General features: G+C 39.8%; 1 protein-coding gene across 1 annotated transcript in view; it reads right to left on the minus strand.

Moving 5' to 3' along the window:
• BRCA1 (BRCA1 DNA repair associated) overlaps positions 1-24,679 on the minus strand; it is a 61,401-nt gene that overhangs the window by 7,966 nt on the left and 28,756 nt on the right. Inside the window, 8 exon segments of the mRNA XM_036837937.1 lie at positions 253-336; positions 2,561-2,601; positions 3,094-3,171; positions 5,371-5,458; positions 7,698-8,008; positions 9,972-10,159; positions 11,792-11,915; positions 18,394-18,565. Of these exon segments, the coding sequence (XP_036693832.1) occupies positions 253-336; positions 2,561-2,601; positions 3,094-3,171; positions 5,371-5,458; positions 7,698-8,008; positions 9,972-10,159; positions 11,792-11,915; positions 18,394-18,565 (1,086 nt within the window).

Genomic DNA, 24,679 nt, shown 5'->3' on the forward strand with positions numbered 1-24,679 from the left:
TTGGATTTTGGTATCTGCAGGGGGTCCTGGTACCAATCCCCCAAGGGTACTGAGGAATGACTGTACTTATTTACTTTGTTGGGCTGGAAGAACTAAAAAAACCTATATGAATGCACCTACTTGGTATTCTAGCAGTGTAAGAGGCCATCTTGTAAGGCCCCTTACAAGATGAGTGAGACCATCTCCACGAAGTGGGCAGGAATGCAGAGGGGTGGGTAGGTTTTTTGCCAACATGGGGGAGGAGGGCTTTACCTTCCTGTCCTGGGATTCTCTTGCTCGCTTTGGGCCTTGATGGTTTCTTCCATTGACAACATCGCCTCTGACTTCAAAATCATGCTGAAAGAAACCAAGCCCAAACCACAGGGGTCAGAGAAAGAGAAGCCTCCTTCAATGGAAATCGAGGAGATATGTCATATTTAAGGAATCAAATATTGCCAGGCAATTTGAACCCTACCTCCCCCAAAATCATCTTTTCTGGTGGACTGCATGAAATGACCAGCATCTCAGCTGCTGAAATCAATTCACTGAAGCAAATCTTTGCGGGCAGAAACTAACAATTGGCTTTTCACCTCACTGGGACTTAATGTATTTTAATTTTCAACATCTGTCTCCTCTCAGAACATTCACTTAGTATTTAAACTGCTAATACTGTGCTGTTATAAAGATAACTGGAGAATTCCTGATCTCTTAAATCAATGTGTATTACCATCTAAAGAAATAAGGGCTTCTCAGATTTCCATTGAGAGATTTACAGTTAATGAAACCAATATAATAAAATATACATTTAATACACTGAAGAAAGTAAGAGGCTTTTCATAATCACTATTTAGACTGGTCAAGGCTGGGAGAATAAAGAATAATAGGATTAGGGAGGTAAGAGGTTTGGGGAGAATTCTGGGGAAGAATGCTTAGAAACAATTCTTACTGAAACTCAGATTGCAGGGGAGACCACATCTGTTGCCAAGAGAATTATGAAGAATAATAAAGTCATGGGTATAACCACAGGTTGTTATTAGGTGAAAGAGCTCTTAATATTTCCTAGTCACGTAAGTGAGAAGAGTCTAGTGATAAACATGTCATCTATTTGAAGATGACCCTCAAATTTATAGTCCTGATTGTACCCCTGTGCCTACTAACCTCTCTACCCGGAGGTCTCATATAAATCCCTAAATCCATGCATCTAAAACAGAGCTCTTGATTCTACTCCTGCCTCCTGCTCCCCAGCCTCCCAGGATGCTCCTCCCCCATGTCTTCCTTACCTAATTAACATCACTAACATCCACTTCACTGTTCAGGCCAAAAATCTAAGCGTTACCCCAATTCCTGTCTTTAACTCATCTTCCAATTTAACCTATTAGTAAGTCCTATCTTCCAAACATCTCAAACCAAACTCTTCTTACCATCTCCAGGTCTCATTACCCTAGGAATAAAATTCAAATTCCTTACCACGACTTACACCAAATCCTACCTGATCTGGCCCTTGTCTATGACCTTCTCCAACCCCTTGTCTAACCTCTGCTGCCTACATATGATTCACCAATTACAACTCTCCAGTTATACTGGCCTGTTTTTCTTTAATAAACCAAGCTCATTCCCATCTTAAGACCTTTATGCTTGTTATTCTGCCTATAACATTTGTTCCCTACATTTTCCAAGGCCGATTCTTTCTTGTCTTTTAGGTCTCAGCTCAAACTTTTCAGAAAGCCTTCTTGGGTCTCCTTACCTAAATAGTCAACCTCTGTCCCCAGTCAACCGCCAGTCTGTTGTTCTGTATATTTCTTCATAGTGTTTATTGGTATTTTAAACACATCTTTATTTATTATGCATCTCCCCTCCACAGAACATGAATCCCACCACAGCAGGGACCTATCAGTCTTATTTACTGCTGTATCCCTGGTGCCCAGCACATAGTAGGCTCCCAATAATATAAGTCACTGAATGAAAGTTAAAACCAACAGAAACATCAATTAATTAATTATGAATATGCTGAATAGTGCATAATAGTTTAAAACTGCTTTCGCTAATTTTATTTTGCCTGATCTGTTGTCACCAGCAGCTCTAAGATGGCTGTTCTAAAATTATTCCTCCTCCTACGCTCTATCTTATTTACCTCTCACTGTTCTCAGTATCAAAGAGTAAAATCTCTTTGAAGGAATCGGATTTCTAAACAGGTACATTTGCATATTAATGTGAAGGATTCTTTTCAACTGTGAAAGAGTTTACTACAAAGGTGTACGCATGTAAGATTTAGGTGGGCCTGTTTCTCTCTAGTTGTGGCACTCAGGCTCACTAGTTGCGGCACACAGGCTTAGTTGCCCCACCGCATGTGGGATCTTAGTTCCCCAAAGAGGGATCAAACCTGCGTCCCCTGCACTGGAAGGCAGATTCTTAACCACTGGACCACCCGGGAAGTCCCTGCTCGCATAACTCTTGATGATCCACATCATCAAGGAAAATCTTCAGAAAGTAGTGCAAGGCAGGAAGCAGATAAATTTTCGTGACTCAGTATGACTCAATGGCACCAAGACTTTCCAATTAGTTTGTAAAGCAGAGTACCTACCTCATCCAGCATCCTTCCTTCTTTAATAGACTGGGTCACCCCTAAAGAGATCACAGAAAAGACAGGTCACACAAGAGCAGAAGACCTCCTTTCATGGAGGTAGATGGTGAAGTGATTCACATAAGAGTGTGGGAGAAATAACACTGAATAGAGGTTCTCTCTCTACAAAGCCACAGCTCCTTAATAGATTTCCTTCTGGAGACACCGTTGATGCTTAATTTAAACATTATAAAAGTGCCTGCTGCACATGGATTTCTGCCTACAATTAAATAAATCCCTAGTTCATATGCTAACATTACCAGGAGCAGATTAGGTCCTATTAGTTATAAAAAGAAATACATTTTCCCCCACATCACCAGCTATCTGAACAAAGAGCTATGCATTAAAGATAAAGCTAATTTAGTGTTACCACTAAAGACCTTTTCGTAATTCAGATTCAGCATCAGCAAAAATCTTAGGTGTTAAAATGTTAGGTGTCAAAATGCAATTCTGAGGTGTTAAAGGGAGGAGGGGAGAAATTATATGGTACTTACAAAAATAGCTAACTACCCATTTTCCTCCTGCAATTCCCAGAAAATATTTCAGTGTCCGTTCACACACAAACTCAGTATCTGCAGAATGGAAAACATCCAAAGGATTAGAAGTTGAAAACAAAATCAGGAAGGGCTGCCATAAGAAGCTAAAGCGCCCCAGCTCCTTATGCTACTTGAGATCAGTCTGGATTGATGATTCCAACACCCCTGGTGATAGACTCAGAGGCTGGAAGCACCCTTAATTCTAACCAGCAGGTGTGGATCTTAGGAAGTCTGGAGAAGGCTGATATGAAGTTAAGACCACAGGAAATGCCTGCCCTATCTTCTAGATGCCAAGGCCAGCTAAAGATGTCTGTCATTGTGCTCAAGGAATTACCCATGTTGGTAGTATTGATACACGTGGACGGGGAAGATCTACTTTACTGGATGACGATATGTGAAAGGAAAAGAAAACAGTATTGTTGAAATCCTAAATTTGCAATGTCAATGCAAGTGATGAATTTTCACCCCCAGAACTTCTACTTGGGGAATCCTAACCCCCAATTCTTAATTCCCCTGCAAGGCAGAAAAATATAGTATTTTCATAGTTTTTCTCTTTTCAACGTATTTCAGAAAGCAGTAGCTGAAGAATCACTTCTGCTTATTTTTTAGTGTTTTAAAGGCCCGTTTGAAGGACTAAGCAAACTCAGGAAAGAACACTTAGTTTTAAACAGGAGAAATGTATTTAACTATATCCTAAACACAGTAGGCCATCTGCCAGTAGTAGCAACAGCCATTCTCCCTAACCGAATTCTTCACAAATTTAAAAAAATCTTTTCTCTTTCTTCACAATTTTTAAAGCTTTTTGTTTAACTGTTGTGAAGGTTGACTTAATAATATGTTTTAAACTCAGAAATCTTAGCTCATTTTTAGTTTAAAAGTAGCAAATGTACTGCCTTTGAGTTTAAACACTGAACTACTTTAGATTTAATTTGCATTTTAAAGTTTTCTTTTCACCTATCAGCAGCCTTGATCCAAACCCATAGCTTAAGATATATTCAAGTTTAATGACATTCATCTCTAAAACAGTTTAGTTCATGGTATCTTGTTTTGGCATCGGATTCCTGTGAGCATTATCCTCTGACCCTGTAGTATGATCTTTACACAGTAGAAACCTAAGCTCTTAGAGGTTCTAAGGCAGCATGTCCCTGCCAAGGAGTCTGGACCCTATGCTCAAGAACCTTCAGCTGTATGAACAGAAACACCCTGGAGAGGACCAGAGAGTCCATTTTGTTAGGAAGGTTTTAAGAGTTGAGCTTCAATCTACATCTTCTGTGTGCCATAGGCACCAGTCTTTGCTTTCTGGAGCCCATGAGTGAGCCTAACTCCTCCAGATAACAACTCTTCAGATATTTCAAGACACTTGTCTTGTTCCCTTAAGTCTTCCCATTCCTTCATTTGTCCTTCAAATGACATTGCTTTGAATTCCTTTTCCCCATTTCCTTCATCTACCTCTGGATAAACACTCTCCAGTTGTCAGGGACCAGCATGAAAAGAAAGCATGGTGCTCAAAACAGAGCACACACCTTCCAGGTGTTCGCTCCAGTGGGGGTGGGGTGGAGTGTTGGGATCGTCACCTCACTTGCTCTGGACATTAGGCTTGTATCAATAAGGCCCAATTTCAAATGAGCTTTGTTAACAGTCCTGAAATGTTTACTCAGATTTAGCTTACAGTCAACTAAAAGCCTCCGAGGTCTCCCTTGTCATCACACCAGTCATACTTAAGATTTAAAAAGGGGAAGGTGTAGGACAAATTAATTTTTCCCTTCACATTTTTCTTTTTCATACGCTAGGCTATCTCAGAGCTGGTAACTGGACTCGTTTCCTGTAAAACTCTCAACCACACTCAAAGTAGGTGTTGGAGTGGAGTGAGGACATGGAGCTAGGGTTTCCAACCACCCAGATTTTGCGTGAAGACTCACTTCTGCTCATTCCCCTCTTTGCCCCATTTGTTCCTCCAGGACTCAGGCTCTGCCTTCCCAGGAAGCCCTCACACAGTGTAGTCCAGACAGGGTGGACTAGGAGAAGTGATTCATCGTTCTGGCTCACCACTCTCCAATCTTAACCCAAAATAAAAGGGGGTCAGGAAATAGCAAAACTATTATTTTTCTTTCATCAAGCAATAACTGATTGACTATTGGAAGACGGTCACCCACGCTACGCTTAACAAACACGCCCATTTCTTCATGTAGTTTTATGCAACAGATACAGCATATTCTGTAAAGGCTCTTGGTGTACCTGTTTTCATAATGACATGAGTAGTCTCTTCAGTAATTAGATTAGTTAAAGTGATGTGATGTTTTCTGGCAAACTTGTGCACAAGCACCTGAAATCAAATCAAATATTACATTATAATAAATTACATCTAGAAAACAGCTTAAGTATTAGTTATCCCAGCTTTGAACCTCCATTTTTCTCACAAAAGGTACATCCTTTTTATTCTAATATGAAGTTTCAAAATAAATAGTAATTTAATAAAAATTATGTACAAATCAGAGGAAGAAACTCTAAAATAGTCTGTGCTAACAGACATGGAATTATAACCAAGGATTCAAAATAATATTAATTTTCCTTTTAATAACAGATATCATTTGATTTCCTAAGACAGTTTCTTTCCTACTATACTATAGTTTAGATTTATCAGCCTACACTTTATAAGCTGAGAGGTAACTTGCCTATACAGAAAGTTATGCTCAGATATGTGGCTTAAGAACTAGATTCAACCTGCTGACAGTTTCAAAACGTTCAAGTCAAGATGCTTCTAAAGGTCAGTACAAAAACTATCAATTCCTCTGAAGGAGAAGGATTGGAAGAGACTCATATTCTTCACAAAAGAAATCTAGAGCCTTCTAGCAATTATCTATCAACCAAATAAAAAATCAATAGGCAGTAAAAGAAATTAACCAGATCCATTATAGACACATTTGACATAATCAGCAGCTACTGCTTGGTAAATAACTTTGTTTACCAAGGGCCATCATTTACTAGCCATCACCACCCACGCCAGTATTTATGTGCCGCACAAGATTGCAATGGAGGGTGGGCTGTCTTTCTTTCATGCTGCCTCACTCCATACTGCCACAGGGCACTGAAAAAGGCAAGCTGGAGAAGCTAATGACATCCTCCCCCTTCTGCCACTGCCCTTTGCCAGGACCATTAGCAATTCTGAACTGATTAATTGCTGAAATCCCAGCCTTGAAACAGCGTTCAGTTAGAAGAGCAACTGCTGAAAAGATCATCTTAATATGGTCTTCGGAATTAATCATGTGTAATACAGTCAGCAGCTTTCATAATAAATTTACCACACTTCGGCAAGTCTGAATAGAGCTGAAAAGTTTTCTTCTTTGCTTGTTTAAAGACAATATGTACCCAAGCCACTTAGAGTCTCATTTGCAGTTCAGGATTGCCCATGGCAAGAAAGATTAGATCATTTTAGCCTTCTCAGAAAAGCTGATCTCACAAAACAAACGAATAAGGAATGCTAATTTTCAGTGAATAAATGGGAATTTTAGATGTGTTGGCAAAAGATCAAGAGCAATATAAACAGACATAGGTATGAATTTTTAGAGCAAATAGCTGTCTGGGCACATGGTTGTGAGATGAGAATTCTGGCATTATTGATGAGAATTTATTTATTCATTGTATCTACTAGGGCAGACACAGCTTACTTTGCCTTTCTAGTAGTGGAACACATCTGGTCACAGAGGTCATGCTGAGCTGCTAACCTATAGAGAAGCTAGGATGAGAAATGGTTCCTATTCCAGGAAGGATATATTAAGAAAGATACTTAAGAATGACTGAATCATTTCTCAGTGTGCAATAAATAGCATCCACTATTGAATCTTTTTGATACTCTGGTGTGTTATCATGGTTTTAAAGAAATCTTCACTCAATTAATGATTAATTAAGGGGAGATAAATTTCCTATGATGTCTGAAATCTATGCTCAATCCAAGTAGAAACAAAGTTTCAGTGGTCTTAATATTTTAATGGGTATTTTTCCACAGTACAAAACAATTCCTGTTTCTAGCAGGAGATGTTAAAATCCTAACAGGGATGGGTTATTGTAGGGTAGAACTGACAGGGCAAGCTATTGGATAACAGTGTTACAAGCCAGGATAAAGATAAATCAACACTGGAGAAATGCCACTATTTGGCCATGTACTTGGAACCAGTTTAAATTTAGTTAATCATGCTGGTAAGCTCAGTCAGATGTGAACAAAGGTGGGTAAAAGATGCCTTCTGGGGAGTAGAGTTATACCTCCTTGCTTTTTTAGATAGAAAGAAAATTAAAATAAAAAAGCTCTGTATTATACTCAAAACCATAACCTTTCTGCTAATATTTAATAATTATTTCCTTTACTAAATACACACAAAATAATCCATGCTATAGCTTTATCTAGGTATAAGTTTTCAGAAATTAGTAATGGAAATTAAATTACACAGTAATGAGCTTGTTTGCCAGGTTTCTTCCTATAGGCTATTCACAGCTAGTACCCATTTAAAGCCATTGCGGTATGTTAATGAAGGCTCAGTCATTAGGGAAATACATATGGATACACTCACAAATTCTTTTGGGGTCAAGCCTGATGCCACCATAGAAATTCTTTTGTTGCCTCTTTGTGTTGAAGATATCAACTCTGGCTTCTCTCTGCTCACACTTTCTTCCCTCACATTATACCCTGCAGTATTAGTAGTATGAGCAGCAGCTGGACTCCTGGCAGATTCTTCTACTTGAAATTGGGGCAATTTCAGTGCAGAGGCTGAGGGTGGCATGCTGCAAACACGAGCTGGCTCTGGGGCTCTGTCTTCAGATGGATCAGACTCAGGGTCATCAGAGAAGAGGCTGATTCCAGATTCCAGGTAAGGGGTTCCCTCTGAAAGGAATGAGGAAAGAAATTTAATCTATATGACAGTGAGTTTTGAATTATAACATCTAGTCTCTGCTAAGAGCTAAAAAGACAGATTAAGTTAGGTTAAGAGAAAAATGGGTACATTAATAACACTGTTGGTAGATGTGCAAAGCAGCTTAACTTTTCTAAAGGAAATTTGGCATTATGTAGCAACAGCCTTGTGTGTTTATACTTGCAGTCAACAATTCTAGTTTTCGAAATGTATCCTAAGGACATAAAAGAGGTCTGTAAAAGTGTAGTCATAGGAATGTTCACTGCAACATTGTTTATAACAGTAAGGTTTTAGAAACAAACTAAATGTACAATGAGATTAAATAAATTATGCCACATCCATTCCAATGAACTACTCTTCACCTATTACATTTAATTACAATAAAATGGAGAAATGCACACACTCATGTTTGTTGTAGCATTATTCACAATAGCCAAGAGGTGGAAGCAACCCAAATGTCTATCATTGGATAAATGGATGAAGAAAATGTGAGATATGTATATATCTATATCTATCTACACACACAGTGGTTTTAAAAAAGCTACAAACATGGATGAACCTTGAGGACAGTATGCTATATGAAAAAAGTCAGTCACAAAAGGACAAATACTGCATGATTCCACTTACATGAGTTATCTAGAGTATCTAAACTCTTAGAAAGTAGAATGCTGACTCCCAGGGGATAGGGGGAGGGGGAAATGGGGAGTTGCTATTTAATGGGTACAGAATTTCAGTTTTACAGGATGAACAAATTTTAGAGATCTACTGCACAATAATGGGAGTATACTTAACATTACTGAGCTCTTAAAAATGGCTGAGGTAAATTTTATGTTTTTTTACCACAATTAAAAATAAAATTAAAAAAAGGTACCATTGATTTTTAAGATGCTACCCTATTTCAGTTTTAACATGAAATATGTTTGCATCTTAGATATTAAATGCAATATTACAAGAAAGCCTGCTTTCTATAATTTCTGTCATTTATCAGTTTAGTTCTTAGGGGATGGTTTTGATTCAAATGTATACTTCTTTAAAAAATTTTTATTTTATATTGGAGTATAGTTGATTTACAACGTTGTGTTAGTTTCAGGTGAACAGCAAAGTGATTCAGTTATACTCAAATGTATACTTTAATCTTTGGGCTGCTTGTGAATATTTTGGCACTTCCTATATCACTGAAACTTTAAAAAAGAATACCAAATACAAATAGTTGACTAAATACAATCAAAATGATTTTTGTTTCTTCATCCATGATGATATCATTAACTTTTTCACTTAATAAATCATCAGATATCATTACCAAATTAAAAACAGACCATCCCTGAAACATTTCAGAAAATGTCACTCCATCAGCAAGTAAGCACATCTAAGTAGAATGTATGAGATTCCTAAAATGACCCTAGTGAACATGGCCAAAAACATTTAGATGTCTAAGAGCACCTTTTATGATAATGTGTTTTTCAGGATTAATTTAAAACTTTCTTTACTGATTAAAGCCTTGATTTACAAGCCATAAAACACACCATTCAGTTACAGTGATTTATAAGGTATAAAATATATAGCAATTTATACTCATTAATTCATAAAACAAGAGCTTACTTTAGAGATCTGACTCATTTTTCAATAAAGGACAAGCCTAAAACTTTACCCTAGGGCCCTAGAACTCTTATCTAACAGTTGAAGTAAAATATTTAGAGAGCACCAAGACTCTCCCATCCTCAAAACTGTTAGAGTTAAACCAATATAGACTGATTAACAGCGGCAATAATGTTCAACTTGGATTAACATTCAAGCTATTTTTCTAATGGGTTTAAGTATAACAGATGCATTCATGATAGACTACCACATTTGAAAGCTGATTCATCAGAATATCTTTAGGTTAAGACTCGGAGTAAAATAAAAGTGTTTTTTCCATCAGAGCAGATGAAATATTACCTAGATCTTGTCTTGGCAAATAAGACTGCTCCGTTAAATCTTGGGCCTCAGACTCAGTCAGCTGTTGCTCCTCCACATCAACAACCTCAAGCTCCTTTTGAGGTAGGCAGTTTCTGTTCTGAAGACTTCTTGAGTGGCTGTGCATATACCACCTATTATCTGACAACTGTGATTTAGAAGGGGAAGACCTAGAAAAAAGGATGAAAGGAGAAAACCATCACTGTAGCTTGTGAAAGGACTAATCATACTTCTCAGGCAGCCAAGGCATAAGTGAAAGAGCTCACTGTCAGAGATCGGGAATGACTAGCAAGAGGGAACACGAGAGATGGCTAGGAGTCTGGATTCACGATGTCTGCCACATGTCAGGGCTGACATATAACATCTCTCCTTAGGGTCTGGTCTGAGGCAGTATATCTCCTAGCTGTTTAAAAGCATGTCAGCAAATTTCACCAAATTATCCACTGCCACTCACTCAAATTCTATACACTATTTCAAATGAATGTATGAGAATCAGCTCTCTCATGAAAATAAGTTGATTAATTTTGACATTGCTACATTCTTTCTACCCAATTTTAGCAGAATTCATACAATCATCCCTACCTCCTACCTTTTCAATGTCCAAAGTCATTCTAAAAATAAAAGCCAGCTATAATATATTGTTAGAAAAGCATATGCACACAGTAATTCCTCTACTCTTTCAGGTGTTTAGAACTTTGCTGAATAAGATACTTATCAACAGATTTAAAGGACCTCAGAGATCAGATAACCGATTCAAACAATTATTGGGTATTTAGTATGAGTCAGGCACTAAAGCTAGGCTCCATGGATTAAAGATGAGCAAGACCTGAACTGTTCCTCAAGCAGTCTAGTAGAGGAAGTTCAATCAATGTGTAGGTTTTTTAATAGAAGTCTCTATAGGGTATACTGGGGTGGGGGAGGAGGAAGAGGAATATTTCATCTGAATATTAAACAGGTGGTTAGCTCAATTGGTTAAAGCACAGCAATGAGGTCATTACCTCTAATCATGGGTTTAGGACCTATGGTGGTCAAATCTTTCCATTCTCTATCACAGCCACCAGGCCATTATCGCAGCCTCAAAAATATATCCTCAGTCCAATCCAAGACGCTTGGAAAAGATGGTGTGATTAGATTATTGACAACTTGTCACTATTCCCAGAGAGATAAGTGAAAATATACATACACTTGGTAGAAACTCAATAAATATGAATTCCTTTTCCTTTCTAGAGTCATGAGATGTGTGACTCTATCAGTTCTGAGACTCTATCCTGAACTATCAATTTGGAATAATAGTCCAGAACTTGTCCTTTTACTTTCACTGTGTTTTTATAAAGATCAAATGAAGAAGTAGATAAAGTATTTTTAAAACTATGAAGTGTTGCATAGTCTTATATCAATAGTGATGTGAACAACATCCCTGGAAGATATTCTGAGTATTTACTGGGGTAAATCAATAGCTAAACTTTTTCTAGGAAGGCAAAAACTTCAATTAGGGCAAGGGCGGCCTTGGAGAAGTCTACCATCAGCCTCCAGGCCTGTTGAGGTTTTAGTTCTGTATTTTATTCTGACCTTGAAAAGGGACAGATCTACTGTGCATTTCTCATGTTGTAGCTCATGCCTTGTACAGGTCCAAAGAGCCTACATACAATTAAACAAAAGAAGTGTCCTAGGGCAATGAGAGGTTAGATATGTCTGTGTGCCAAAAACTAGGGAAAGTATGGTGAAAAAAAAATTAACACTAAAAGTTTAATGTAAGTACAGGTGTTACTTAGCTACCAAACTTGACATTTATTACTTCTTACCTTTCCATTCCTGGTTCTTTATTTTTACTGGTGGAACAATCCGGAGATACTTGAAACTTGTCAGCAGAAGGGCTTTCTGGATTCTGGCTTATAGGATATTCACTACCTTTCTCTGAAGTTAATACTGCTTTAAATGGAGTGAGAAAACAAAGAAATCTACTTTACTGCTTTGTCCTGATGGTGATAATTTAGGTGAGAATATCAATTTTTTTCAAAAGCAGCAATCTGTGACAATCAAATTGGTTTTTTTAAAAATTAATTAATTTGGGCTTCCCTGGTGGCGCAGTGGTTGAGAATCTGCCTGCCAATGCAGGGGACACGGGTTCGAGCCCTGGTCTGGGAAGATCCCACATGCCACGGAGCAACTAGGCCCGTGAGCCACAATTACTGAGCCTGCGCATCTGGAGCCTGTGCTCCGCTACAAGAGAGGCTGCGAGAATGAGAGGCCCGCGCACCGCGATGAAGAGTCGCCCCCACTTGCCGCAACTAGAGAAAGCCCTTGCACAGAAATGAAGACCCAACACAGCCATAAATAATAAATAAATAATTTTTTAAAAAATTAATTAATTAATTTATTTTTGGCTGAGTTGGGTCTTTGTTGCTGTGCACGGGCTTTCTCTAGTTGCGGCACAGGCTGAGTAGCTGTGGCACCCGGGCTTAGTTGCTCCACGGAATGTGGGATCTTCCCAGACCAGGGCTTGAACCCGTGTCCCTTGCATTGGCAGGCGAATTCTTAACCACTGCACCACCAGGGAAGTCCCAATCAGATTGGTTTTTAAACAGGTATATCAGACAGAATTCTATAAACACAAGTGATACAGCACCAAATGGAACTCAATGACTAAAAAATAATAACAATAAAAGGAACACTTTAAAACTGGGTAAATAAAGATACCCAGCTGAGACAAGGCTGAAAAAATAATATATTTATACTTTTTGGCCCTGAATGATAAGGACATAAGAATAGGAAATGAATTTTTATCTCTGCAGCAAACTAAATTATACTCAAATCACCTCAGACAATAGGGAAGAGAAAGTACTGGAAAGCACAAAGCACACTCCCTTTTCCATCCATATTGCCTCCACATCAAAGACTGTATAAGGCTTTATAGCAAGATGAGCGGCCTCCTCCCAGCTGCTGCTGCAGCCAGCACCTCGGTGAAGCCCATTTTCAATCGGGACATGAACGAGGCTAAGCAAAGGCTGCGTGAGCTCCACCGCGCCTGGTATCGGGAGGTGCCGAACACTGTGCATTTATTCCAGCTAGACATCTTTGTGAAACAGGGACAGGATAAAGTCCGAGAAATGTTTATGAAGAATGCCCACGTCATAGACCCCAGGGTGGCTGATCTTCTGGTCATTAAGGGAAAGATGGAACTGGAAGAAACAAAGTGTGGAAGCAGCGGACACAGGTCATGTGGTTTTTCCATGAAACAGAAGCACCAAGGCCAAAGGATTTCCTGTCCAAGTTCTATGTTGGGCACAACCCGTGAAATCACTCAATGGAAAGGTGCATGTTGATATTTAAATATTTTAGAGCACAAATAAACTCAATATATGATTAAAAAAAAGAAGACTGTATAGGATGGGGGTTTGAGTTTTTGCATGTGTATGGAAACGAGGGAGGGGTCAGATGAGAAAGAAAAAAGAAGTGACATTTTGCTTCACATTTTCAATTACTAAGAAAATAATAAACCAAAAAAATAATACAAACAAAAAAACAAGGTGCCGACTGATAAGGAACCTGGAAGTAATACATGGAACTAATGATGAACTGGCACAAGAAAGCAAAAAACACAGAACAGACCCAAGGCAAAGTTCTGGCACGTTAGTACATCCTTTTTATTTATTAATTCCTCCAAATGTATTAGTGTGCCACTGCTTTCTAGGAAGTGGCTTAAAGGCAGAAATATTTAAAAAGCAAAAACAAATACTTAAAAATTACAAATGTCTTCTATCCATTACAAAGTCACTGATGACTATAATTTATTTTGAGCTTTTATTAGAAAAGCCAAAATCCATAAATAAAGGCAGAAAAATTTAAACAAAGGGCTGTGTTAATTAAACTATTTTTTTAAGACACTGGGTAGCCTGGGGGGAAATAATCATTGATTTCCTGAGTCAATCCTCAAATACATTATTTATAGTTTCCTTTATAGTCTTCTTTTCTGGACCTGTGAGTTTCTAGGAACACAAGAACCCTGCCTGGAGCTACTGTAAGGTGCTGAAACAAAGAAGGGTCTAACCATGAACCAGCAGGTTTTTCTTTCAACTGGAATGTAAAGTTTTTAATATAGGCATCATTTCCCCCCTAAATACAAAGTGATCACTGATAAAAGGTAATGTGCAATGTCTAAGGAATCACACCAAACAGAATTAATTATTTTTTTTAATTAAAAAGAAAACCTATTGAAGTATAGTTGATTTACAATGTTGTGTTAGTTTCTGGTATACAGCAAAGTGACAGAATGAACTACTGGAGAGGGCTTTTTTATTTTTTATTTTTTTAAGTGAAAGGGTGGGGAGGGAAAGGCCTCAGACACAAAAACAGACATTAAAAAGTCGTTCCATCACCTGGACATTTAACATACAAGTTCGTCTTTTCACTACAATGGGGCCCAAGCTACAAAGAAAATAAGCTAACCTGAGTTAGGATTCAATAACTCAACAGTACCTAAAAAATACAGGGAAAAACTTTTCTGCTCTTCTTTTTCCTTAATCCTTATTTCATAGATGCAGTGATCCAGAGCCCAAGTACTGGCACAGTACTGTAGTCCCCCCTGAAATCATTCCTTCACCTGTGGGTCTTAATATGTTATATTCTTCATGGGTAGGGAATATGGGCCAGACCAAACATTTAATAAATTTACTGACTGCCTATTAGGTGCTAATAAGCATTGTTGAAAAGTATTGGGAAGAATCAAAGAGAAAGACATTGAAAAGGTGGAAAGAGATATTGAGAAATGATAAACTATAAGCTTTCAGGAATGAACGTACTGTAGGGCAGAAAAGCTCAGATGTGTCTGAAAATCATTTCAGCTGTAATGGACTACGATGTTACAAATGCTAATGTTTGCTTTATGAATGACAGGTAATTCAGGAGGAAAAAAACAAAACAAAAATAAAAACAAAGTGCCTGATATGAAATAGCTTTACCTGCAGAGGGAGGTACACATCATTCATAATGGGTAAGAATACACGTTTGCACAAAAATATTATGCAGGCTTGGGAATGACCCTTAGGTAAACAGTAGGGCAGATCTAGGCTGAGGGCAGGACATTTGATGTAAAGATCCTGGAAAAGGAGCTGTCATCATCATTAAGAATACGGATACTTAAAAAATAAAAACTGGTGAAATCTGATTAAGTCTAGAGTTTCGCTCATTACTAGTAATGTGCCAATGTTGGTTTCTTCGTTCTGACAAAAGTACCATGGTAATGTAAGATGACAACATTAGGGGAAACTGAAACTAGGTAAGGGGTAGAGTTCCTGTAGGAACTCTCTGTACTATCATTGCTGCTTTTCTGTAAATCTAAAGTTATTCAAAAATAAAACATTTATTTAAAGAATAAGTCATTTTAGTACAGCTGAAGGTAAACAAAACTCCTTTTCCCAGGATTAAGAAGTTTGCTTGAATTTCAGTTAGACTCACACCAATTTAAGAGGGAAAAAGGCACAAAACTTGAGCTGCTCTTAAGTTGATGCTCAAAATGTTTCAGAAATAAAGCCACAAAATTCCAGAATCCATACCCAGAAATTTTCTTTCAGTAACTCTAGAGTGGGCTTCAGAGTTTTAATCATGTGAATTAAAATATTTATTGAGCGCCTACTGTGTTCCAGGCTCAGGTGTAAGGGTTCTCTGCCCACATGGAGCCTACATTCTAGTGGGAGGTAAGGAGGAACTCTAAACAACATGCAAAACAAATTAGATATTGTTAAAAGTTAAGGGCCTTCCCTGGTGGCGCAGTGGTTAAGAATCCGCCTGCCAACGTAGGGGACACAGGTTCAAGCCCTGGTCCGGGAAGATCCCACAAGCTGCGGAGCAACTAAGCCCATGTGCCACAACTACTGAGCCTGCGTTCTAGAGCCCGAGAGCCACAACTGCTGAAGCCTGCGTGCCTACAGCCTGTGCTCTGCAACAAGAGAAGCCATCGCAATGTGCAGCCTGCACCCCAACGAAGAGTAGCCCCCGCTCGCCGCAACTAGAGAAAGCCGGAGCGCAGCAACGAAGACCCAACGCAGCCAAAAATAAATTAAAAAAAAAAAAAAGGTTAATAAGGGCTATGAAAAAACATAACAGTATAACAGGGTAAAGTGGGGCCGGAAAAGTCAGAAACTTAAAAATTACAATAAAAAATACCGTGGTTATAGGTGATCTCCTTGAGAAGTAGCATTTGAGCAATTTGAACAACATATTCAAGATGTACAAATATAAGTGGCCATGGCAGACACTCTCTGTGGAGTTGGGAGAGGGGACACTTTTTTTTAAATGGAGAAATTCTCATAAGCCTCTCCTCCCTCCTCTCAACATTTACCCACTTACCTCAAAACTCTGAGGATGTTATAATTTCATGAGAAAGCAGACCAATGAATAAGTTTACCACAAAGGATAGAGTAAAAGCTCTTTCGTAAAAAAAAATGTTTTATATAGAAATTCAGAAGAAATTTTCAGAGTTTTTCAAATCCATAGTAAATAGAATATATAAAAGTATAGCACTTAGGAAAAAAAAAAGCCACAAAGAAACATTTTGTAGTGTCCATCATCGGATGAATGGATAAAGAAGATGTGACACATATATACAATGGAATATTACTCAGCCATAAAAAGAAACGAAATGGAGTTATTTGTAGTGAGGTGGATGGAGTTAGAGTCTGTCATACAGAGTGAAGTAAGTCAGAAAGAGAAAAACAAATACAGTATGCTAACACATATATATGGAATCTAAGGAAAAAAAAAAAAAAGGTCATGAAGAACTTAGTGGCAAGATGGGAATAAAGACACAGACCTGCTAGAGAATGGACTTGAGGATATGGGGAGGGGGAAGGGTAAGATGTGACAAAGAGAGAGAGTCGCATGGACATATATACACTAACAAACGTAAAATAGATAGCTAGTGGGAAGCAACCGCATAGCACAGGGAGATCAGCTCTGTGCTTTGTGACCACCTAGAGGTGTAGGATAGGGAGGGCGGGAGGGAGGGAGATGCAAGAGGGAAGAGATATGGGAACATATGTATATGTATAACTGATTCACTTTGTTATAAAGCAGAAACTAACACCATTGTAAAACAATTATACTCCAATAAAGATGTTAAAAAAAAAAAAAAGAAAAGAAACATTTTGTGTACAGATCTTCAGGAAAAAATAAACTCCCCCCCCAAAACAAAAATGAGATAGTAGATTCACACACATATTCAAAGCCAGACAATAACATTTTATATCCGGTGCATTAAAATTGAAAGTCTAGTCTGTTTTTAGATTGAAGGTGGTGAAAGCACCAATGAGAACTGTGATGGTGATGAGACTTGGGGCTACATTATCTGGGAGATGAACTAAATGAAGATAGTTACAAAGAATGCATTTAAGGAAATACATTTTGAACCACTGCCATAGCAACAGAGTTCCTAGCTTCTCATGCATGAGCTACTTACTGTTTCTCTCTGAACATAAAAACACTACAAGGCACACTCCGGGACCAACGCCACTCTCCTGAGTAATTAAGAGTAGAGTTCCTAGAAAGACTCAAAGGAAGGCCCTTTGGCCCCCTGTAGGCCTGAGGAAGGGAGAATGAAGAAGGGACTTTTAACACTAAGTTAGCTGGGTAGCTAGCACTCTGGGAGTGCTAGTTCCTAAGCATCAGCTCCCTCCTGGAACCCAGGCCTATGCCTAGCCTCTCACTGCGTGTCTGTGTATTTGCCCCTGTTTAAAACCCTGCCTGATGTGTTGTTTTTCACAGGCTTATTTCCAGTTAAAACTCAAATTTTCATCTCACTTTCCTTCCTTTATGCCAGGTTATTTCTCAGCTCGGTGCTCACTTCTTATAGGGAGTCAGCTCAGAGCAGCTCCACCTGCCCAGTTACTCCAAATGCCTCGTCTTGTTGATAACAATCATGTTGTTATAAAGCACCTGTCTCTGCCACATAATTGGGCTTTCTGTGGATCAAGGTGCAGTTCCTGAAGTATATATAGACGTCTCTCTCTATAAACCAGAAAGTAGATTAAATAGGACTTTGTGATCTGACACCAGTGCTATAAGAAATATGTCTGAGTGGTTTTTTTATAAGCTTTCTAAAATGATGGGGTTACCTATTTCCAATCTGCCCCATGACACTCGGCTTCCTGTGGGCGCCCCATAGCATTTCCTTACTGTGGGTACTCAGATGACGATGCTTACTGACTGTCCTGGGCCCTCTGAATGGTAAATTAGTTGTAAGCAGGGACTAGAAGCAAGGCTCTAAGATTCCCCACGGAGTGACTCAGCAAATATCTGCTGAGCAAAGATCATCAAATGTTGGAGCTGGGTCCATACTTTTCAGAAAGAGATAAAGGCTTAGGGAGGGAAGAATTTTGCTTAAGGTAACAGTTGGGCCAATATTACAAACCTCTTTCTGATGTGTTTTGTTCCAGATTTAGCAGGTCCTCAGGGGCACAAGAATCGGCTATGAGGGAAGGGGAGCTGTGAGAAGGCTGGCTCCCGTGCTGCTCTAACACAGCTTCCAGTTCGGCCATTTCCTGCTGGATCTTCAGCAGGTTATCTTGCATGGTATCCCTCTGCTGCAGACACGAGAAACGACACCAAGAAAGTTATACTCTTTTAGAAACTTGCCAGAAAACAAGAATATGTTACACCAATTAATTTCAGCATGGGACTTGAAATCACCTTGTATGGAATTACGAGTTCTGGCTGAGCACCTTTTAAAAAATTTATTTATTTATTTATTTATCTATTTATCTATGGCTGCGTTGGGTCTTCATTGCTGCGCGTGGTCTTTCTTTAGTTGTGTTGAGCGGGGGTACTCTTCCTTGTGGAGAGCGGGCTTCTCATTGTGGCAGCTTCTCTTGTTGCAGAGCACGGGCTCTAAGCGCACAGGCTTCAGTAGTTGTGGCACGCGGGCTCTGGAGCGCAGGCTCAGTCGTGGTGCATGCGCTTAGTTGCTCCGTGGCATGTGGGATCTTCCTGGACCAGGGCTTAAACCCGTGTCCCCTGCATTGGCAGGCGGATTCTTAACCACTGCGCCACCAGGGAAGCCCTGAGCACCTTTTAATCGGACCATATTCATGCAATTAATGCCCATGAAATTATTTCAGAAAGATGTTAGAGGGAGAGAAAATATTCCTCAAACTCTCCCAAATAGGCTTGTTTTATTGTGATGTCCTTTGAAGTTGGTTATTTTCTTTTAAAGCTAGGGAGTGAAAAAATACGGTACTTAGAACACTTTTGGTATTTAAAATTAGCCTGATTCTGTTAACATCTTCCACAGGCTGCATTTCAAAAATTTGGTATTGTGGCACTCATAAGAGATTTGGGTTAGTCCATATAAAAATGTCTAATCTCTGGCTTGTGAGGTCTCTTCCTTTTCTGGGATTCTTTGAACATTTAGTTTCTAACAGAACAAGCAAAGAGCTAATTCATTAATTTATCTATTTATTCATTCATCAACTATTTGTTGACCACCTATTATGTGTTAGGCACTGGGGATACAGCCCTAGAATAGTGCTGCCATTCTAGATGGGGACAGGGTACCTAGAGATCGCTGCAGAGAAGAACCGGCTACATGGAAGGATCCAGCAGAAAGAGCCCTCAGAAAGCCTGTAAGGCCAGTTATTGTTTTCAATTCAAGATAATGGGCTCCTCTTGCTTATGAGGCTCCTGATGTTTATTTCTCCATATGAAGAAGAAATCTGCTAAGTCTAAGGTTTCTGACAAGCGAAGTATTTGGTAAGTAAGAAGCTCTCCAAAATATACATTTCTTCATTACTTTTAGAAGGAGCATGTATGGTTGCCAGCAAACCCTGGGGAAACAGATTGTTTCACCCTGTTTCTTCTTTTTTTTTTTAAAGGAATTCCTTTATTTTTATTATTTATTTATTTATTTATTTTTGGCTGTGTTGGGTCTTCGTTTCTGTGTGAGGGCTTTCTCTAGTTGCGGCATGCGGGGGCCACTCTTCATCGCGGTGCGCGAGCCTCTCACTCTCGCGGCCTCTCTTCTTGCGGAGAACAAGCTCCAGACGCGCAGGCTCAGTAACTGTGGCGCACGGGCCTAGTTGCTCCGCGGCATGTGGGATCTTCCCAGACCAGGGCTCGAACCCGTGTCCCCTGCATTGGCAGGCAGATTCTCAACCACTGCGCCACCAGGGAAGCCCTCACCCTGTTTCTTCTGATCCTTGCAAATAACTTTGCCCTCTACTAAAAACAAGCCATCTACTTTCTCCTGCTACACTGAGTTCACAGTTTTTAGGAGGTTTTTATGACTGGGAAAAGTTTTCCCTGCTCCACAAAGGCTTCCACTGCTGCACTGAGACTGCTTTGCTGCCAATGTCCACAGCAGCACCATTGCCACCACGTGGTGTCTTGTGAGTAGTTCCATCACTGATCAAATTCTAGCCAAGGGCTCACCTCAGTAAATCTGGAATGAAACCAGGATACCTGATTAGCTTCAAGGAGCTCTATCAGGCACTACTGCCACAACCATCACATCTAACTTCTGTGGCCATTAAATAGGTTAGAAAATCAGAAAAGTAATGGGAGAATTATAGGTAGATAACTTTCCTTTGGGTTTTCCCAAAGCAGTTACTTTATAACTTGGACAAATTCCCCTGCAGGCAATTGGCCTGATACATTTGGGAGACTAAACCCAAATTGGTTACCAAGTTTTCTTGATTCTAATTCTTGTGTTTCTTGAATTAGTCCTACTTTTCTTTTCTATTCCCACTGTGCTACTCTGATATCTACTTTTAATACAGCTAAAGTTCCCTAAAAGCCATGTTTATCATGTCTCTTTTTTCCATTTGGAGCTTAGTTGTATACAACTGCTCATATAAAAAGTTAACACTTTCTGAATACTGTATAATTATTACTCGTTATTGCTCTCATGATAAATTCCAAATTCCTAAGCACAGCATTCAAAAAGGCCTTCACGGGCTTCCCTGGTGGTGCAGTGGTTAAGAATCCGCCTGCCAATGCAAGGGACACGGGTTCGAGCCCTGGTCCGGGAAGATCCCACATGCCGCGGAGCAACTAAGCCCATGTGCCACAACTACTGAGCCTGCACTCTAGAGCCCATGAGCCACAACTACTGAAGCCCGCGTGCCAGAACTACTGAAGCCTGTGCACCTAGAGCCTGTGCTCTGCAATAAAAGAAGCCACCGCAATGAGAAGCCCAGGCACCGCAACGAAGAGTAGCCCCCGCTCGCCGCAACTAGAGAAAGCCCGTGCGCAGCAACGAAGACCCAGCTCAGCCCAAAATCAATCAATCAGTCAATCAAAAGGGCCTCCACACTCTGATCTTATCTCTTGTTTCTTCCCAAAACCACCACATATGCCCTGTTTTCCAGTCACATGGGACAACTTTGTGTTTCCTGGGCATGATTTCATGCCTCTGTGCCTTTGCCTTGATTTACTGCCTCTCTTCTCTTTCCACCTGGAAAAAATTCTTCTCATCTTTTAAGGTCCAGCTTGAATATCTCCTTCAGAAGTCCCCACCGATAATACATCTCCTGTCAGGAACAGATGACCCCTCAGTGCTTCATTTATACTGGTAGTGCACATGTATACCGAAGTGGAATACCTGTTCCTCCTAGATGGATGGCATCCTTCCTTAATCATTTTTGTATCCCCAACACCCAGCAGGCAGTAAGCATTTAGTAAATATTTAATGCAGAAATGAATTAATGAATAAATATAGTTAATCAGTCTTTGATAAAGAACAGATACTAATGATACGAAATTAGGATTTATCTCCTATATATGTCTCCCCAGTTCTGTATAAACAGACCTTGGGAAAAGATCCCACTTCAATCATTTTGCTTGTTGGAGCTACTCTAGATTTAAGTTAGCCCTGAAATCTGACTTTGGCTCTGTTTTGGGTAGATGCTTGATAAAAACAGGTTATCAAATGAATCTTGAACAAATAGACATATATCTCTGGGAACAAGATCAGAAATATAGAAGACAAGGAGGTAGTTTATTGAATGTCAAATATTATACAATATGGCTAAGGCAGATGGAACCAGAAACCGAACACTACAACTCTAAAACACAAGGGATAAAAAGGTGAAAGTCATGTTGACAGAGCCCCAGATCCACACCGAGAAAGGATCATAGTAATTGCAAACAGAGAAAAGGCCTCCTAGGGAATTCCCTGGCGGTCTAGTGGTTAGGACTCTGCGCTTCCACCGCAGGAGGAACAGGTTCGATCCCTGGCTGGGGAACTAAGATCCTGCAAGCTGTGCAGCACAGCCAAAAAAGAAAAAAAAAGAAAAGGACTCCAAAATCTTTTCATTAATTTAGTCACCATGGCAATCCTGCAGAAGTGGAGAATACAGGTGACAATTCAGGCACAGAACAGGCAGTGGTCTCAGAGGTTTCTTCCTGACTCCAGCAGGCTTCAGTCCTAGAGGGATTTGCTCTGTGTTGAAAACAGGCAGTAGAAGACAAGCCCTCTATCTATAGGCCTCATAGCAATGCCAAGACTCAGAAGTTTAGAACTGGATACTACCCGGTGTTGGCAAAGGTATAGGAAAATGGGAGCTACCAAGTACCACAGGGGCTGGAAGAGCACAGCTTGGTTCAGTCTTTCTAAAGGACAATTTAATAACATGTCTCAAACAGCAAAATTCCAGTCCTAGGAATTTATACTAAGGAAGTCATTGGGGATGTGGGCAAATATTTAGCTATCAAGATAATACTACAGGGACTTCCCTAGTGGCACAGTGAATAAGACTCTGCACTTCCAATGCAGGGGGCCTGGGTTCGATCCCTGGTCAGGGAACTAGATCCCACATGCATGCCGCAAATAAGAGTTTGCATGCCACAACTAAGGAGCCCGTGTGCTGCAACTAAGGAGCCGGCGAGCTGCAACTAAGGAGCCCGCCTGCTGCAACTAAGACCCAGTGCAACCAAATAAATAAATAATTTTTTTTAAAAAGATAATAATACAGTGCTGTACATGATAGCAAACTGTGTCTCTTGCCCTGAAACCCTCATATTCAGCAATAGGTTGAATAAATCATGGTGTACACAAGGAAAGAATACTATATAGTAGTTAAAAATAAATTCATTGGGGGCTTCCCTGGTGGCGCAGTGGTTGAGAATCTGCCTGATAATGCAGGGGACACGGGTTCGAGCCCTGGTCTGGGAAGATCCCACATGCTGCGGAGCAACTAGGCCCGTGAGCCACAGCTACTGAGCCTGCGCGTCTGGAGCCTGTGCTCCGCAGCAAGAGAGGCCACGATAGTGAGAGGCCCGCGCACCGCGATGAAGAGTGGCCCCGCTTGCCACAACTAGAGAAAGCCCTCGCACAGAAACGAAGACCCAACACAGCCAAAAATAAATAAATAAATAAATTTTTAAAAATAAATAAATAAATAAATTCATTGAAGAAAATTTAGTGACATAGTAAAAACAATGTAAGTATGTAGAGTATCATCTGAATGTTTTTTAAAGATAAGGTATACACACACACACACCCCCCTGTGTACAATAGGAAGAAGAAAGAATATATACCAATAAGTTAATAGTAATGACTTTTAATGCATAGAATTTAATTTTAAAAATAATTAATACAAGTTCATGGTATAAAATTCAAGGCACAAAAGGATATTCAGAGAAAAGTAAGGCTTCCTCCTTCTCCTTCTCCCAATCATCTATTTCCCCACCTGAAGGCAACAACTATTACCTATCTTTTGTATATCATACCAGAGATAAATGTTAAAATTTACCAAACCAATCTTTTTTTATCTTTTTTTTTTAAATTTTTGGCTGCGTCGGGTCTTAGTTGGGGCATGCAGGATCTTTCATTATGGCAAGTGGGCTCTCTAGCTGTGGTGTGCAAGCTCAGTAGTAGTGGCGCACAGGCTTAGTTGCCCTGCGGCATGTGGGATCTTAGTTCCCCGACAGGGATGGAACCCGTGCCCCTGCAGTGGAAGGACGGAGTCTTAACCACTGGACCGTCAGGGATGATTTTTATTTATCTGTATTTTCTAAGTTTTTTATGATGCACATATACAATATTATAAGACTATCGGCTTTTCTCAGTTTTATCTAATCTGGCATTTCAGGAAGTTCAGAAAAAAATGTCATTTTTTGCTAGCAGCTGAAGGTGTATTTAAGGTTTAGGTGAGAAAAAGAAGTCATGGCAGGATGATTCAAGGCGGTCCAGATATCTCCATTTTAAGAATGTGCATATTATAGTTCAGAGATGATAAGTAAATTGCCTAGAGTAACACAGCCAGGTACAGAACTCTCACCAATATTACCACCAGCAACCACTGTGTCCATATTCTAAAAAAATAAGTTGAGGGTCTTCTCTGGTGGTCCAGTGGTTAAGACTCTGCGCTCCCAATGCAGGGGGCCCGGGTTCGATCCCTGGTCAGGGAACTAGATCGCACATGCTGCAAAGAAAAAATCCCACATGGCACAACTAAAGACCTGGCGCAGCGGGAGGAAGGAAGGGAGGAAGGGAGGAAGGAAGGGAGGAAGGGAGGAAGGGAGGAAGGGAGGAAGGAAGGAAGGAAGGAAGGAAGGAAGGAAAGAAGGAAGGAAGGAGGGGAGAAAAAAAAGCTGAATGAGCCTGAAGTTTTGAATATGAGAACTTAGAAAATTTTGGTGCCACTCCTACAACATAAAAATTAGGAGACAGAGCCAGGTTCTGTGAGGAATATGATGTT

Source organism: Balaenoptera musculus, chromosome 20 (assembly GCF_009873245.2).
Source record: "Balaenoptera musculus isolate JJ_BM4_2016_0621 chromosome 20, mBalMus1.pri.v3, whole genome shotgun sequence".
Lineage (NCBI taxonomy): Eukaryota > Metazoa > Chordata > Mammalia > Artiodactyla > Balaenopteridae > Balaenoptera > Balaenoptera musculus.